The 18,299-nt window shown below is 37.0% G+C and overlaps 1 protein-coding gene across 1 annotated transcript in view; it reads left to right on the top strand.

Moving 5' to 3' along the window:
• LOC104404756 (teneurin-3-like) overlaps positions 1-18,299 on the top strand; it is a gene marked incomplete at both ends in the record, with an annotated part of 30,474 nt that overhangs the window by 10,136 nt on the left and 2,039 nt on the right. The window contains 2 exons of the mRNA XM_010013276.1: positions 1,127-1,327; positions 4,262-4,447. Of these exons, the coding sequence (XP_010011578.1) occupies positions 1,127-1,327; positions 4,262-4,447 (387 nt within the window). The remainder of the gene's footprint in view (positions 1-1,126; positions 1,328-4,261; positions 4,448-18,299) is intronic.

Raw genomic sequence — 18,299 nt, 5'->3', positions numbered from 1 at the left:
AGGAAAATTTGTAATAATGTGTGATATCTTCCTGCCTGCCAGTATATTTTTATTTGTCTTTTCTGGCTGAGGTCAGTTGAGAAGAAAGCACACAAAAACAGATGTTAGAATACAGGAAGACTTACTGAATGTTCACAGTTTAGAATAAATCATTAATGTATTGCATTTGTTAGTGATCTTTTCCACCAACCACATTGTGGAAGGTGCTGATTCAAATACATCAGGGTGAAAAATGATGCATCATTTCTGTATTCCAGCAATGTGCATAATAATATCCATTCTGGTGTGCTGCAAAATGCAGTTCATTTTCCATTCTATTTTTTTAGGGAGTAAAAAGCACCATTTTCTTCCTCAATCAAATTGATTTTATTGATTTCAACATACAAAGTAATGCAATTAAGTCTCTGGAATTAAATTTTCAGACCATTGACCCTACAAGTGTAACATTTTATTGAGTCAAATTGCTAAATTAAATCTCGTCATCTAAAGCACATTAAAGTGAATTAAGACAGATAGACAGTATGCAAGTCATTTATTTCTGAAACAAGTTGAAGGTCCTATACAGCTGTCAAAACTCTAATGGTGGATCAGGTCAGTTCATACTGAGTGCTGCAGGGAATCCAACACTTGTTACACTGTGATTAGGCAGAACAGAGATCAGTTGCCCAAGAGCCAAAGCCAATCTTGTTGTAATTCAGAAAAATTAGCAAACCTTGAAGGGTTCTCCATTAACTCAGCAGTAGCCTCTAAATGTCTTGAGATCAGTTATTTGCACACACAGGTTCCACAATACCAGAAAGTGATACGGAGGTGAAGAGTTTTTACAAAGAAAAGTGCTACTATGCAGTTAGTGACGATAAAGAGTGATTTACCTTGTAGCCAGAGAAGACAGGCTGGCACCAAGATACCTTGGTCCACTCTGTCTTTTCCTCGCTCATTGCAATGGAACAGAGGTGAACTTCTCAGCTTCAACCTACTAATGTTTACTTTTAAGATGAGTGCAATGCTGCCAATTTCACAAGGTCTTAAAACGTGGATTAAGCCCAAAAGTGCTGTGAGCATCTAGGAGTTGACTACTGTTGTTAGGAATGACAAAATTATGCTGAACTTTCTCATCTCCCTGCAGCTGATTGCATGGACCCAGCCTGCTCCAGCCATGGCGTGTGCATCCATGGCGAGTGCCACTGCAACCCAGGCTGGGGTGGCAACAACTGTGAAATCCTGAAAACAATGTGCTCTGACCAGTGCTCCGGCCATGGCACCTACCTTCAAGAGAGTGGTGCCTGCACCTGTGACCCCAACTGGACAGGTCCAGATTGCTCCAATGGTAAGGGTTGAAAGCACCCACTTTATGTAAAATGATGACATCTTGAATTGCAGCTTTTTGATGAGATCATTGTGGTAGGACCTGACCTGGTGAGCTGATAGAAGTCTTTGAGTTGACTGAATTGATTTAAAGGTTCAAAATAATTGATGAATTTGAAGTACTTTAAAAACAATGTATTTATTGCTATCTTCTAGCTGCCTTCACTTGGTAACTTCAGGTACTTCACATGCAAGTACAGAATGTTCTTTGTACGATACACAGATCTAAGTATCATCTTACTTAATACGTCTATTTAAAAACTTTAGTGAAACTAGAGACAGTCACATTTTTTAAATCATCTCCAGCTACTTGGAGGTACTTTTCTTGAAAGACAGACAGTGTTCAAGTTTGAAGGCAAAGGGAATACAGGAATGAATCCTAAATAGCTTTCAAGGAAGAGCACAGGCTGCCAGGATGGAAGGAGTTGGTAGGAGTGAAGAAGCAGAGGGATTTCTTGAAGTCTGAAACTGAGCTTATTAAAACCACCATCTGAGCTCAGAAAGAAAGGGAGAAAATGACTGGAGGTACTACCACGGAGAGCAAAATCTAAATATTTATAAAGTATGACAGCAGCCTTTTGACAAATAGGAGTTTTTAGAATACTGTTTGGTAGCCACATATCAAAAGAGAAATCATGTCTAACTGTGAGACATGTATTTGTCTAAAACAGTTCATCTAACAACTCAGATGATTTTGTTAATGAAAACTGAACACATGGGCTAGTTGGGTTTATGCCAACTTATGAATAAATATAACTTTCTTATGAGGAACCATCTTTTTAAAACAAATGTACTTTCTGACCGGGATCTGTGATACTGATGTATAATGGTTTGTGCATACAAGAGTGATAGGCAGAGTTCCAAATATTCAAGAAAAAGTGATAGAAGAAAATGTTATCTTGTATTAAATTTGTTTAGAAGAAAAAACTCTTCTCTGAACATTTCTAGCACTAAAAATGGCCATTTGTGAGAGACCCTTTTTAGTTCTCAGGCAGAACATGGATCCCCTATTTTTTGACATGGTATCCTCTATGGTCTTTTGATGATTCCGTTATGCTCCAACTTTTACTTATGTTTCAAGGAATGATTTGTCATTACAATAACATTAAATGTTTCTGATCTCATATTTCAAAAGCATCGAACTCACAAAACAGCTTTGTAAAAATATGCACAGACTGTTTGCTGAAGTTGTGCAAAATGACCTTCAGACTGATACACCAAAAAAATAAATCTTGCCCATAAACATGTTGTTAAGCTGCTAGATGGAAAAAGAATGAATTATTTCCATCAAAGGGGTTTATAGGTTTGAAATCAGCAGAGCTTTCCTCTATCTTCATCAGCAGTTTGTCCATTAATTAGCCCTTCAATTCCACTTCAATTAAATTAACTCTAATTAATAAATTCATTACAAAGATTGACGCACCTTGCTCAAAGCTAGTGTGCTAAAAACTGATAAACACCTTCACCCTAATGAAAAATTGATTAGATTGAAGAGAAATAAACCTTTCTTTCTTGGAGCTGCGTTGATGTTTTGTGACTCAAAAGTTAATCAAACCATCTTGCATCTCTTAATCAAAAATTTAAGTCAAAGTAGATATAAGATGCTGTATAAAAAAAAAAAAAAGGGAGAAGGAAATTACAGCTGTCTTTCTCAATAAAGGTTTTGGTCTGTTTCTTACGGGAAGTGTCACAGCTCCTTGATACTGTGTTTAATGTTCCACAGCACTTTGAGGCAGTGGGGTATACTCTATGAGGGAAGAAAAATACTGTTGAGTGGGAAACTGGAAACCTTTCTTGCACTGAACACTTCATTCTTCTGCTGTTGAAAATAATTTCAGTCTTTTATTACTAAACTGTTTGTTGTCTTTTACGAGAAAACAAACCTAAATACAGTTCTTCTATGAACCAGTACATGGTTACAGCCAGCTGTATGCCAAGGAACTGAAGAAGTCCCTCAGGCTGTATTGTATCTCCTCTTGTTTTCCTGTTGTCTGCTTAGCGGAAGTAAAGTTTGCTGGAGTCTGACTAAATGAACCAAAACTGTAAAAGCAAAATCTGGCAGCCTAAATTACCATCTTGTATTAGCTGAGACTTACATGCGTTGTTTGGCCTCTGACTACCTTTGGCTGTTAACATATTTTTCAATTATTCTATCAGTTACAAGATCCTGTTACTATATGTAAATGACAAGTTAAATTGCTGTATGTTGATTTATTTTTTTTCTAACAATCTATTATTTAAACCAGACTGTTCATAGCTGTCACTGATACAAATTTACTGAAAGTAAATCATCTTTTATATTTAACAGATGTGTCAGTATGTCAGCATGGTACTAATTTGTCTCACTAAGGCTGATTCTTTATAATGAAAAAATGTGTCAAAAATGGCACATTTTTACTTTGAAAGAAAACAGGGAGCATAGTAGGGAGGGGAAACCTTGTTAAAATGAACTTTTGTTGCTACAAGATTTTCACTTACAGCACAAAATGACCTAAGTATATGTTGCGTATATTCACTAGGATTACACTGTAGTTGTAATACGTCTAAGTGCCATATAATCTAAGATAAAAAAGGTTACTCTTAAGACGTGTGATTGCAAAAAAATAGGACTGAAAATTACTCAGGGCTAACAGAAGAGCTGTGGATACTTAGGCACCACTAAGTCTGCTGGATAACTAAGTGGAGCATGGAGGTAAAACTCTGTACTCTCTATTCTATTGGATCCTACCTAAAAATGCCTTTCACAGTAAATTCCTTTGATTTAATTTTCAAAGATTTTGCCTTTCTTATTCTTCACATGTTGAATTAAAATGCAGCCCTCCTAATTAATGCATACCCTCTCTCTCCCTTGTGTATTCTCTGCCTCCTTTTCCCTGCTCTCTCCTCTCGAATACAGAAATCTGTTCAGTGGACTGCGGCACACATGGTGTGTGCATGGGTGGCACATGTCGCTGTGAGGAAGGCTGGACAGGTGCAGCTTGCAACCAGAGAGCCTGCCATCCCCGCTGCGCAGAGCACGGCACCTGTAAAGATGGGAAGTGTGAATGTAGCCAGGGATGGAACGGAGAGCACTGTACCATTGGTAGGCTGTCTATGCTTTACCCTGTCTTCAATACAATATTCAAACAGCCGGCCCTGCTGGCCGTGTCTGAATAGGAAGTCTACTACTTTGAAGCTTGTTTCTTCAAACAGAATATTTGCATCTGTCAGTCTGTGTAAAGGAGTTGATATTTTAAGAAAGGAAATGGTTATATAATGGCTCATCAGTTCTTCATGCCTAGTTTGCCATGAAAAGGAGGTGGAACGAATTCCTTCTCAGTCTTTTCCCTTTAACTGCCTTTTGCTGAGGGGGAGACTACCTTTATTTCAAACTGTAAATATATTATTTGATTTGTGCTTTTCTATTTTTATGTGATAGCTTCATGTCTTTTGGAAATGAAGCTTCTATTGTTTTTTCTTTTTTTTTTTTTCTTTTATGGAAAAGAAAGTGACTTGCCTACACAAAAATGTCACTTCCACCTTGTAATAAATGTGATCTAGCTGCCCAAAATTATCTTGTCAACATAATGTTCTTCTTTGGAATTATATTGAAATTTTTACATGTAAATAACGTAACAGCAGTTTAATACAGCTGATTGAAAAGAAGCTATCCTTATTACAGCTTCTGTGTTTCTGTAATCAAGTTAGTTCTAGCATTTGGAATCCATTGGAAATTACTGTACCTTTATCAATGGAGATTTTCTTAGGTATTTACAGTCCATGCAGGATATCCCTCTACACTGCACAGGCCTTGGCAGTGATCAAGCATGAGAAATTATGCATGTAAATAAAGAGACTAAGAAAAAGTGGAGGAGGACTTGCCAGAAGGTTTATCATTTTTATATTGATTTTGAATAGCTGTGGTGCTAAGAAATTCCCTTCCACACTAAATCCCTTTTCTGCAAGATGCTGCAAGTCTGTAACAGAGGAGGAGACTCCTATCGAAACAATTTTTGTCTTGGCATAATCACACAGAGAGACTATTGCGTGACAACAGGTAGGAAGCACAGACGCAGGAACTGGCAATGATCTAATGGTAAGAGGTGACTAGCTTGTGCTTAGGTGTGTGGGGAGGGGAGCGTTGCACAAAGCGCAGCTAAGGCTGTGACAGGAGTAACTCAGGAGGGGCTCTGCAGGTGTTTATGGCACGCATCTCCCAAGTGTGAGAAGCATTATGGCTAAGCACTTAGAGGTGGATTGAACAGACAACAAAGGAGATAGATAGCCACAGGTCAAAGGCGAGAGTAATACTGAGTGATGGAGAAATCAGAAATAATACGAATAGTCAAAAAAAAAATCCCAATAAGTAAAAAAACCCTATAGTTTTATATTTGGAGAGATGGAGGAGAGTCCATTAAGAGGTGATGTAGCCAAACCAGTAGGACAGGACACTAAGTCTAGTAGCAGTAGAGCTGATGGATATGAATATAGCATGATTTGCTCTTGCCACAAGCAGGAAAGAGCATGGAGAATTTTAACTTTTGTGAATGTTTTGGAAGCGCTGTAATTCTGAATGTGTTAGCACAGCTAAGCCATCACTGGGGCATGTGTATCTAGAAAACAGTAAAACCCAACCTGTGCTCCTGGGTAGCTTACAGCCCTGCCTGGGAGGCAGGGTGCTGGTGCTGCACTTGGTGGTCACAAGAAAAAGGGGTGTGAGCTTCAAGGGCAGGGAAAATGAGGGCCTGTGGCAGCTGTATGAACTGATACCCACATAATTGCACCAGGAAGAGGAGGCCAAGTTTTATTTTGTAGAAGGGAGTCAGGTGTGAAGTAGTAAGATTGATTTGGGAATTACTTTTTACAGAAATCACAATCGATTTTGTTGTTGTTTACCAATGAGACTGCTCAGACATATGAGGGACAACCGAGGTGAAAGAGAATAGGGTTAAAATTTTTGAGGAGCTTCCAGAAAACATGCTGACGGAGTAGAGAGGTGGGGAGTGAGCTGCTTTCTGAACAATAAAACAAATATTTAGAAGTAGGATGAAGACTTTCCCTTCACTGCTTTAACTTGCCAGCAAGCAATTACTCAGCAGATCGCTCTGCTGTTGGTCTCACTGACCTTGGCAGCATTTCAAGGGTTGTAGTAACACACGGATGAACTGCTCTTGAACAATTTTTCCGCCATATTAAGCACAAACAAGTTTTTCCTCAGCACTGGGTGAGCAGGTCTGTCTTCTCACCTGTTTATTCTTTAAATGGGTGTTTACTTTGTGGCTGCTGCTGTAAAAGGTAGTTTGATTTGTTTATATTGCCCTTACAGCCTCCAAGACAAGTAATGAGGTACAGGCTCTAGCCTGGTGTTACTTTTATTTTTCTTGGGAGCCCAGTGTTATGGAGAAACCAGCTCATTTTATTGCTCATTTCCAAGAGTATTTCCACTTAGTGGGGTAAAAATTGCTGCCTGCTCAGCTCGGCAGGTAAAGAGTCAAATTGCTTTTCTCTCACCTGCCTTAGAGTAGTTAGCTCTTTCTAAGCAATAAATTTCAAAACACAAGGGACATCAGAATATTTCTCCATGCAAACCAGTTTTTTATTGTCACCCCCTTTTGTAACCCAGGCATTTTACACTACTTAAAACTCTCAACTTGGTAGCAAAATTTGTGTCATGCATACAGAAAACTCCCACTTTGCCTTCATACATCTAAAAATAAACAATTACAGCTTTCTTACTTCTAAAAGTCATTAACCATCTAGCTGCAGTAGTGGGACGTATTTTAGAAATACATTTGTTGCAGCTATTAGCTGGAAGTCACATGAAGTGCAACAGCCTAAATTTACAACTTCTTTGGGAAAGAAATATTCCAGAGAAGTTGTAAATTTTAAGGGCAATGCACTTTATTCACTTTCTGGGAATGGAATAGCCCACCAGATCTCTAGCTGGATGCACAAAATGGGATAGGTATGTATGCATTAATCACAGAGGCACTAAGTGTAATGTGTACTGAATCATCTAAATCCATAACTTATTTGCGCAAAGACATTATGGTATTTTTGTGAAGCATGAACTCCATTTAAAATGGTAAAAATATTTTGCACTTCAGCCAACAATTTGTATGTATTTCTAAATGCTGACTATCTGTCCAGTCTCATTTGCAGTTTGCCCACTGTCTGTATTGTTAGTTGACAGGTGTTAAAGGGTAGAAAGAAATTAAAAACAAACCTGTATTTTAAATTAAAGCAAGGTAGTCCTTAGTTTTATTCCTCACTAATATCTTTTAGATCCTAGATTGCTTCCTGAGTTGGGCTGATTTTTATATATACTTCAAGCTATTCAAATGGGAATTTGGCCAAAGGAAATTCTAGTTGCTCTAAATTTCCACAGACCTTTTTTTGTTTTAATGTCAATATTTCAGGACATTGAGAAACAAAATCATAGGTGATTGCAAAGGTTTGATTTTTCAGTTCAGAAAAAATTTAGACATCTGCTTACCTGGGTTAAGCATCAGCATTTCCCTAAGGCTGAGGATCACAAGACTGGAATTGAGAAGTAGTGTACATCTCTATTTTACATACTTTGATTTGTGAGAATGAGCAGGACAGACTAAATAAAGCAGGGGTTTTCTCTTTTTTTGAAGCAGTGTGTGTATTAAGGTGAGCAAGACTGTTCTGACTAACGTGATAAACCTGATGTGTGTTGCTGATATCCACTGTTCCGTTATGCATCTCTGGCACAGGGTAGCTACCACACCTGATGTTGGCCACACTTGTGAGCCTTTGCTTTAAACACATAGTTCCAAACATTTATATCAAAAATGTTCAGCAAATAAGTACATGCTCAGTGTAGTGATTAAATGAATCTAATAAAAAATAACAAAATTCAGGATTATTGCTGTTGTTTAGTATATTACCGGTTTGAACCAAACACTGGCAGTGTATGTTTCAAATACTAAGTAATTTAAGGCATCTAACTTGCTTACTGTCAGTTCCCTCCTGAGAATGATAAATAGAATCATAGAATGGTTTGAGTTGGAAGGGACATTAAAGGTCATCTAGTCCAACTCCCTGCAGTGAGCAGGGACATCTTCAACTGGATCAAGTTGCTCAGAGCCCCATCCAGCCTGGCCTTGAATAGTTCCACGGATGGGGCATCTACCACCGCTCTTGGCAACCTGTTCCAGTGTTTCACCACCCTCATTGTAAAAATCCTTGTATCTACTCTAAATCTACCCTCTTTTAGTTTAAAACTATTACCCCTTGTCCTAACAAAACAGGCCCTCCTAAAATGTTTCAGTGTAATGTTTTACCATTTCTTGTATCCCTGTGAGAACAGGTTAACTCAAGGGTGTACTGCAAAGCTATGGAAAATCACCTGTTAATTGTTTATTTGGTCTGGGAGTGACATTCACGAGTCTGAAGTGAACATCCATGTGTTATTTTGGAAAGCTTAGCCTGCATCTCAGTGTGATACAAGACTGGACATGCACAGCTGGTGCCCAGGTGATAGCCTGGATGAACATTTGCTCTGTAATTAAGTTTTTATAACACAGTTGTGCTAGAATATGTTTTTGTTTCCTTTCTGTCCTGTCTTGCAATAAGTTCAGTGACACTCTCCTGTTTGAGTAGTTGTTTTGTGAGATTGGAACAAATACTTCTTCAGAAAGTCTATTATTTTTTGTGATACGACTGGCATATACCATGAGTATATTTAAGTAACTGTTATAGGAAGCCCATAAATATGAATACTTTTCCAGCTGCTTTTCCATTAAACTCTGTTAGCTGAATGAAATTAGTAAATAATTATGTTGGTGTAGAACCTGCTATATCCATGTGCTGTGTAACATCTCAGTTTTACAATGTAGCTTAATTTTTTCTATAGACCAAATTAGTTTTAAAGTAATCTAAATTACAAATTGGCCAATTTGCATTAAAACTATGCCTTCTTGTTCAGATTTGTCAACACCTCTTTTTTTGAAAGTCTTTAACATTAAGCATGGGTGGGTAAGACCATCTGTTTATGGAGCTTGCCTGCAGCTCCATTACTTAACACATGAGACAGGTTACAGCTGTTTAATTGTTATCATGTTGAACAATTATCTTTCAGTCCAAAATTAATATTTATATATGCATGCATGGAAAGCATGTCATTAAACATAAGTGATCTAAATGTGCATTAATGTCATTAAGCATTCATATTAATCCCTCAGGAGGACTGAAGTGGTAGTTTCATGCTACTTTCGAGTGCTTTACCTGGTACACAAAACTGGAATTCAAATCCAGTGGCAGTCCACTGTAGAAGTGTATAGGTTGTAATATGTTCATATTCTGGTGAGAATTGGCATCTAATTGGTTTATTTTCTAAGAATTACCCCTAGAGGAAGAAAAAAAAAAAAAGACAGCAGAGTATTTATTTTAACCTTTTTCTTTGCGTGAAAAGACACTAACATGACATTCAAACCAAACAAAAATACATTTTCTTCAGCAACTATTTTCTAGTCTCAGCTATTTTAGCTAGGAAAACAGGAAAGTCATCTGGTTTAGATATTCAGAATTATGAAAAAAATAAGTAACATCTAAAGCATACTCCCATAAGTGTGTTTCTGTTAGTACAAACTCTATCTTGTTGACTGATTAAAATGGTTTTCTGACTAGGGACAAATATGAAGACATTTGTGTGCTGGTTTTCTATGTGACCATGAGCAGTATAAGCTCAGAAGTACTGCTGATGTTGAGGAATGCTAGGAAGTAATCTCCTTCACTAAGTTATATGGTCTGCACCTGCTCTCTATAACATGTGTTTGGCTTTGGGCTCCTTAAATTACAGATTTCAAATATGACTACAAGGAAATGACACTTTATCTCTTTAAAAGATCAGAATGCAAGTCAAGACAAATGTTTCTCCTATTAATTAAAGGAAATACTTATAGAAAACTTAATATATTTTAACATATTTTTGAAGTTTGGGCTTGATAAAGTCAGTCATGGACCATTTTGAGGGCTTGACTGATCTTCTCCACATTTGCAGATTAGAGAGAGAGCAACATGGATAACTACTATTAAGATGACCACCATCATTTTAATATTGATGCTAAGTTGCCAAACATGATTTACTTGTCTCTGAAATTTAAATTGCTGAGAATATTCACATTTTGTAGAGTTTTAATGTGTCAGGTATCTAATTACTATATTCATGCCAAGAATTCTTCATAAATTTCATGTTTCTGCTGAGATTCTGGAATTTTGATCAGAAGGAAATTTTTGTTTTCAAATTTGGATGATCATTGCTGTATGTGATTATCAAAATTCCTACATTTATGTTATTCCCTAGTTTTGAGTTCATGGAAAAATTTAATCTTAAAAGTAAGCTTGTATCTGAATGAAGGTATGACCATTGACGTTCAGTTTATTCTCAGATAAAATCAACCAAAGATTCAAAGCTAATTGTTTTAAATATAAGTTAGTTCACCACAATATTGTGATGAAATCCTGCTATGAAAATACCTGACTACATTGGAGCGGGGATTTCACCAAATATTCGTATTTGTACCCTCAACACAAATACTCCATGAAAAATTACTTTCTTGTCACCTACAGGACTGATAACCACAGTTCAAGATGGCTTAATGAAATTTAGAACAAATGGGGTTTTGATCTTTCCTGTGCCTGAATGTCATACTATTAATTTGTGAGGCCAAGCCTTGAATATGCAAAATATTTGTACATTTGGCAACTATAAAATACTGAATTACAGGTAAATTTAATATAGTGCATGCATATCTGAAGCTGTGAATAAAAGTGAATTATTGGTCAGACCTTAACACATTTCAAGACCAAGTATCTCAAATACAAGTTATCTGTTAGCATACTTTAAATTGCTAATTGCTTGATTCGCATTTAAATGAGGACCACATGTGAAGTTCAAGTTAGGCACATTTTCAGAAAAAGGATCCTCTGAGATGTGAAGAATTGAAAACATGTTGCAAAGCTTACTTGAGCTGAAGTGGCCAGAAAATACTTGCTTTTGTTTGTTGTATAGTTGCATGGTGGTCAGACACATTCTGAAAGTATTTCCAGCTGGGAAGAAAGATCAAAACAATAATGCTTCCTCTCCCATTCCATCCCCTAATACATTTTAAAGCCAAATTTATCTTTCATGCAGTTCTTAATATAAATGACAGGCTTTACCTGCATCTGAGGCAGGTCTTTGCAACTTTGTCAGAGGTCTCAAATAGGTATTTGAACTTTTGCAGGCTGTACACCTGGGACAATTTTAAATTCTTAATGTCATATACCCTTTCTTCTAAACCATTATCCAGCTAAATAGATGTTAAATAGGAAGCAACAGTGCTCATTAAGTCATCAGCAGTCCCAAACTTCCTATGTCTACTATATCCTTAAAGGCAACTGGACCTTTTATTCTAAGATACACATGGCTTTCCAATAGTAATGGTGAGAAATCTTACTTTATAGTAAAGTTGGCACGGACTCCAGAAGAAAAAAATCTAAAGGGAAGTAGACTGATGTGCCTTTGTACATAAAAGCCCACCAGTGGTTGCTGCAAAGAACGATCACAGTTTTGGCAAAAGATAGATTGCAGTGAATTCAGGTTTCTCCTCAGAAACATATGCAGCAGATATTTCTGCTGCAGGTCTACATGGACACTGGAGAAAAGTGCAGAAATGACAAAGAAAGTATGATTTCAGGGTGAGGATTATGTTTTAGCCTGTGTAGGGAGGAAAACAAGGAAAATTGCCTGAAACTATTATTCCCTCCATATGTTCTCCTTTACAAGAAGGGCGAGATGGGAATTTAGGAGTAAAAAAGTATCAAAAGGGAAGAGTGTTTGTAATCCTCCTCTATTGGCAGCAATGCTCTGAACATATGGTATGTCTAAGACAAGGTTCTTATAAACTCAGAGAAAGGATGACGACCATGAGCTGCTTACAGTGGAAGAACATGTGCTTTCAGTACTGTTCAGTGATGAATAGGGAGAATTAAATTTGTAAATTATACCAAAGCTCGCTGCCCCCAAGCACTTTGGAAGACAGGACAAGAATTTAAAATTACTTTAACAAATAGCAGACTATGCAGAAAAATAAGGTGTGATTCAACAAATGCTGGTTTCTGTGCTCAAGTAAGAATAATCAACTGCACAAATTCAAGTTAGGGAGCAGCTCGCCAGGACTCCGAGAAGGCTGTAGTGGATGATGAATTTGACATGAGTGAAAGACATGTTTTGAAGACAGGCTAGAACAGTGGCTTTAAAATTTTATGAATTCTGGGCTCCTGTAAGTTTTCTGGTAGAGGTATGGAGCTCCTCAGAAATTGCATATGGATGCATGGCTTTTTCTAGTCACTCTTGGAGAGTAAAAGCAGTTGCTTAAAGGAATCAATACACTATTTCTTATGTCTGCTGTGGGTAGAATAAAAAATACTGGGTTTAGATATCAGAAGGGATATTTTGTTTAATTTTTTTTTTTTTTTTTTTTACATTCAGAAGATGTTTTAATTGTCAGGATAGTTAAACTGTGGCTGGGTGGAAATGCAAGGAATTTAAGGGGGATGTGGTAGCCAGGTCAGGAGAAGTAAATCACCATGGACTGACTCTTGAATAGGTTAGAGGGGTCAAATCAGAGCTGTCAACTCTGAGTTTTGTACCAGATCCCCTAAAACAAGCACAAAACCCTGTTTACACAAACTGCATTTCCCCTAAGACTTGCAATGAAACTCTCAAGAGTTTCTTTTCTGTTGGCAGGTGTCTATGAAACCACTGATAAAGTGTGCCCATCATCCCCTGCTACTTCTTGGCTGTGCAGGGAGTAAGAAGTGGTGTTTGTAACACTTTGTTAGCACAAATGGCAGAAGCATCAGTGGTTCATCTAAGCTTCCATGTTGCTCACCATGAAAAAAAATGTAATGCCACAGAATGGAATCTCTTTTATTTCCCCCTTACTTTTTTCCAGTTTATATGCATAGAACTCAAGAACTTTCAAATGCCAAAAAAACATGTTAAAAGAACTTAAGTAAAGTTGCAAAATCAAGAACATGAAGTTAGGAAGCCACAAGAGAAATCTTTTGTGTGTCATTATTATTATATCATACAACAAAAGATAGATCGTCTATTAATTATAGCGTATACCTATCATTGTAACAAAAAAATACAGTGATATCTTTAACTACTCTTCCTTTTGCACCTGATGGACCTGACTTAAGAATGTTTGTTGCATGGCTGTGAAGGCTGTTGCATGCAAAAACTCCATTTATGCCAGAGACTGGTGCATGGTATGATCTCCTGATTAAGAATGATTTTGAAGAACTGGGTTCCACCTTTGCTTCTACCATGTATTTTCTGTTGGTTGTTCACAAAGGCAAAATTTAAAGAAGTGTCTTCTGACTGTTCTTCATTTTCTGGGGACCTGACTTGCTCGTGTGTGAATTGCCAAAATGCTGGTTTGTCTATGAAATGCTATATAATTCTAAGTATTCTGGAAAATCACGTCATAAGTGTTTGCAACAAAGTGGGTGGAGGCTTCTCACTTTAATCTTTCTATGCCTTAGTTCTCACTGGTAAAATGAGATAAGAATATACTTTCTGTTAACACCAGTAGTGTGAAGATACTAAATAATTTTGATTTTGGGAGAAGGACTGTAGATTTATGCAAGGTGATGTGGAAGTGGAAACATGGCTGATAGAAGATGTTCAGATCTTCCTGTAAAAGATCTGTGTCTGAGAGCATGAAGTTTGTGTTAGTGGCAGAGATGTATATGCAGTTGTTGGCTGGTGATTGAGGATTGCTGTACTGAATTGTGGGAGGGGAGGAGAGTAGGCGAAGCAGAGCTTGCTCTGAGAGGAGCAGAACAGCGTTCTTCATTGTTGCTGCACACTGAAATTATCTGTTCATCATCTTTCTTTTTTCTATTTTTTCCTTCATCCTTTGTTTCTCTTCTTTCTTTCTAACCTCTTCTTTCTGTTTTCTTTTAGAGGGAGAGACTGTAGTTCCTCTAGAGTATTACTGGAAAGGGGGCAAGGGTTCAGTTCACACTTTCGAGGTGTAGGAAGCAAAAAACCTTAGAAGTAGTTTTTAATTTAGGCAGACCTTGATCAACATGGCTTTGGTCACATTCTTTTGTATTTTTACTTTATGTCTGGTGGTGCTATTAGGTCAAATTCTGCTCCTGCAGCAAAATAATTCATGACTCTTGGAGGCTGTTGAGCTGACGCTGTAATGGGACTATGCACACTACGAAAAATACGTGGCATGTTATAGTCTAGTGTACAGGTTACAAAGATTATGATGGGTGAAGACATCTGGTGGAGGATAATAATGTAAATAATAGAAATACAAATCTGCTATACAGTATTTAGAAGCATGTCACCCTTATAATTGTTTATGACAGAATAATCAGAATAAAGCAGTGTTATATGTACCAATTAAAGAACATCAGATCAATGGGTATGTGACTCATGCTGACTTAAACAGGGGCTGATTGGGATAAATGGATTTAATATGTACTTTTATTCTGTGGCTATTCTGTCATACCTGGAGGAAGTAGCATATGAATAATCTAAAGAGGACACTGACTTACATCTCTGAAAGGAAACTAATGGGAGACATTAAATTTAAAAAAAAAAAAAAAAATCCAGGGTTCTGACTGGTTATGAAATATGCTGTGTTAAATGTGAATTCACCTGAAGTTATCAGTTCTTTGTAAAATACACTTGTCTGCCCCATAGTTACAGAAATATCCACACACACTGATTTATATTTTATGTTGTATTAATTTTGAATGCCACTTACATCTTCTTGACTATCCTAGAAAATGCACAAATTTTATATCTTCATTTTTGTTATTCTTCATTTTGGAGCTACAGAAAGTCCCTTTACTCCTGGGAATAATAGCAAGATTTTAAATTTCACACTCTTGCCACCCGCAAGAAAACCATTGTAGGTCTATTGTCTGGTCTCTTCATTAGACTTTTCAAGAAGTTAACATAGTTAACGTAGCACACAGGTGCCAGATATGTAAATATCTTGCCAGGGAGCACCTGCTGAGATGCTCCATCCTACTGAAGTGCTCCAAAGCCCACCCAGAATTCTCTGTAGGGAGGTAAAAAGGCTTTTATTTTGTGCTTCTGCACGAAGCTGGGTTCATTCCTGTGTGCAGTGCTGTGGATAAGGAAGACAGCATGGCTAGTTAAACTTCACTGCTTTAACTTCAAAGTTAAACTATTTTTGGTCACTCGTTTTCTGGGTTTTAATTCTTCTAGGATGCTGCATATTAACCAGAGTAGTTTCTAACATCACCCTTAATGTCAACTGACCATGAGTAAAAGGATGCTGGAAGGTAGAACTTGTTTTCTGAGAATTACAATTTTATGGTCTGGAAGTGACTTCTTATAAGACTACTATATCTATAAGATACAAGAAATCTTCAAAAGCATTTTCTTAATCCTTGTTTTTTAAATGTGGATTGGATTTCTGAAAGGAAATAGCATGTGGGGACCTGGGATTGCAGGGATTATTTTCAGTTGCCTTGTTCTGGTTTGTTATCCCTATGTTTATAAAGGCATTTTATGTTTCGCTGGTGGACAGTTGCATTCCTCAGACAGACTTAGTTGCTTCCTTTTTATGAAATAAAGCTCGATTTTTCCTCCACAAAAACTACACGGTGTTCTGGGAGCAGCTGTGTAGGAGCAAGGGGAGCTACACTGGATGAGTAAGAGGAAGAATGTGATCCACCCTGAAATGCAGCTGTATCACTTTTTGTTTGTGGTTAATGTGAAAAGCTTTTTAGTTTGTTGCTATATGTTCTAAATGTTCTGTAATTGATGTTTCCATCTTCTTACTCTGTCTCCCTCTAACCTTACCACTACAGAAAAAAAATTTTAAAAGGGGAAAAAAAAACCCCAAACCAACAACTGTGGACACCTGACTCTTTGAGTTTCCACCTCTTTGTCATAGTAGTGACTGTGGCTTCTGTGACTATGTATCTCATCACCTCCCTCCTTGGACTTGGGAAGAGCTTTTTCCCATTCATCCAAACTGGAGGAGAGGCCATGGTTGGAAATGCCTTTCTTACCCATCCAAGACACAAAGTTAAGGAATAATAGCAAGTGACAGAGTACTTGCCAGACAGGGACCATCATCCAGCAGGGATTTAGCAATGGTCAGATTTATGAAAGAAGAGAGTCCACGAGGGCTCTGTTGAAAGACCTTGTCCACAGCAAACCCCAGATTGAATCCAACGTTGTTGACTCACCTCAGTGTGTCCCCACTGCAATGGTTTGTAATATCCTGCTCCTTTATGTACATGTGGCTGCATTTGGTAGCCTGCAATGGAACTGTCGTACATGGTTTTGCTTTATTAACCCCTTTAACACAACTGCAGTTGTTTCATGAATGTAAGAACATATAACCCATCAATGCTGTGTTTTGTGTATTACAAGTAGGGCCTGCTGCTTTAAGTCTATCTTGTGCTCTGTCTGTCATTCGTCTGTCTGCCTGTGCCAATGTTTTTTGTGAAATTTTAAGTCTCATAACTTGCAAAAAAAAAATAAAGTCTTGCTATTCTTTTACACTATGATATTTATTTTTATACATCCAAAGCCTACGTTTAATTTTAATCCCTTTTTCCAAATGAAATGGATCACCACGGTACTAACCCCACTGTGCCCTCTTCCACCCCATATATATATTCTAACTTATTTGCATACTTGGTGTGTGTGCTTGGAAAAATAACTGTGGCTGAATTGAAGCAGAAGAAAACTTCCTTCTAATCCAGTCGGAATTAAGATAGTGTGCTGGTTATGCTGTCAGAGTCATACATGACCTGAAATAAAATATCTTCCAGTATGGTCAGTGTGTTAAAGCTCATAAGCTAAGTAATTACTCTTACATTGTGTTGAAAATTGTATTTTTTAACTAGCTTTGATTATATTTTTGTTATACATAAAGATCAAAGCATGTTAAGAGTTAAGTCAGAAGAAAAGCATAGTCTCAGAAAGGCAGCATCTCTTTTTTTTTCTGCAGGCCTCCTTTCTGAAATAGTTTCATTGAATCATGGTTATGTTTGCTGAAAAGAGAATTTCTTGCATTTTTAAAAGCTTTGAAATACATTCTCATTTTGTAATGTAAGACCTCTCATGTCAGGTGCACCTGCTTGATTTGCATGTGAATTCTGAACAATTCTTGTTTTATGTGACACTTCTGAAATGTCTGTCTGTTTTTTTTTTTTTTCTTTTTAATTCTCAAGCTCACTATTTGGATAAGATAGTGAAAGGTACTGTATATTTGCTCTTTGATGACATGCCTATACCTACATGTACTTTTTTTATATGAATATATAGTTACAAACATACTAGTCTGGACAAAAGAATCTTCTTTTACATACATTCCATGAATTACAGATTTAACTCATATTACTTTCAGCTCATCTTAAATTAAAATGAAATCTTGCTTGTGTTATATAATAATAATTTATCAGTGATTATACATTTATATACAAACTGTATATGTGTACTTGATTTTGTTTGAACCAAAAACTGAAGATAGTATTCATTTGCTGTTTGGTGCTTTATCTTTGTTAGTTTTGTCATTGGACCTCTACCTACAAAGCTGTAAACATTTAGGAAAAAAAGCAAAGCTATATTTTTGTCACAGAACAAGTGTCATTAGTTCTAAAGAACAGATTAATTATAGATATGTGAGTGTTTATATGTAGACCGATCAATAGAATGCCCCAGGCTTTTAAGCTTTTCTTTATCTGAATGTAGAAAATCTATAGGAAATTATGACTTGTAGTTTGTATGAAGCTAGAAAAAAGCTTGTTTACTCTATGCAACATTTTCAATTAAAAAGTTCAAGGATGCAAAAGCCTAACATGAAACAGCAAAGATTCTTGTATCTTCAGTTATGGTGAAAAAGTTGATTTAGAAGAGTGTTTGAAATATT

Source organism: Nestor notabilis, unplaced genomic scaffold (assembly GCF_000696875.1).
Source record: "Nestor notabilis isolate BGI_N333 unplaced genomic scaffold, ASM69687v1 scaffold3994, whole genome shotgun sequence".
Lineage (NCBI taxonomy): Eukaryota > Metazoa > Chordata > Aves > Psittaciformes > Psittacidae > Nestor > Nestor notabilis.
The sequence above is the reverse complement of the archived record's forward strand: the minus strand, read 5'-3'. Positions and strand labels throughout refer to the sequence as shown.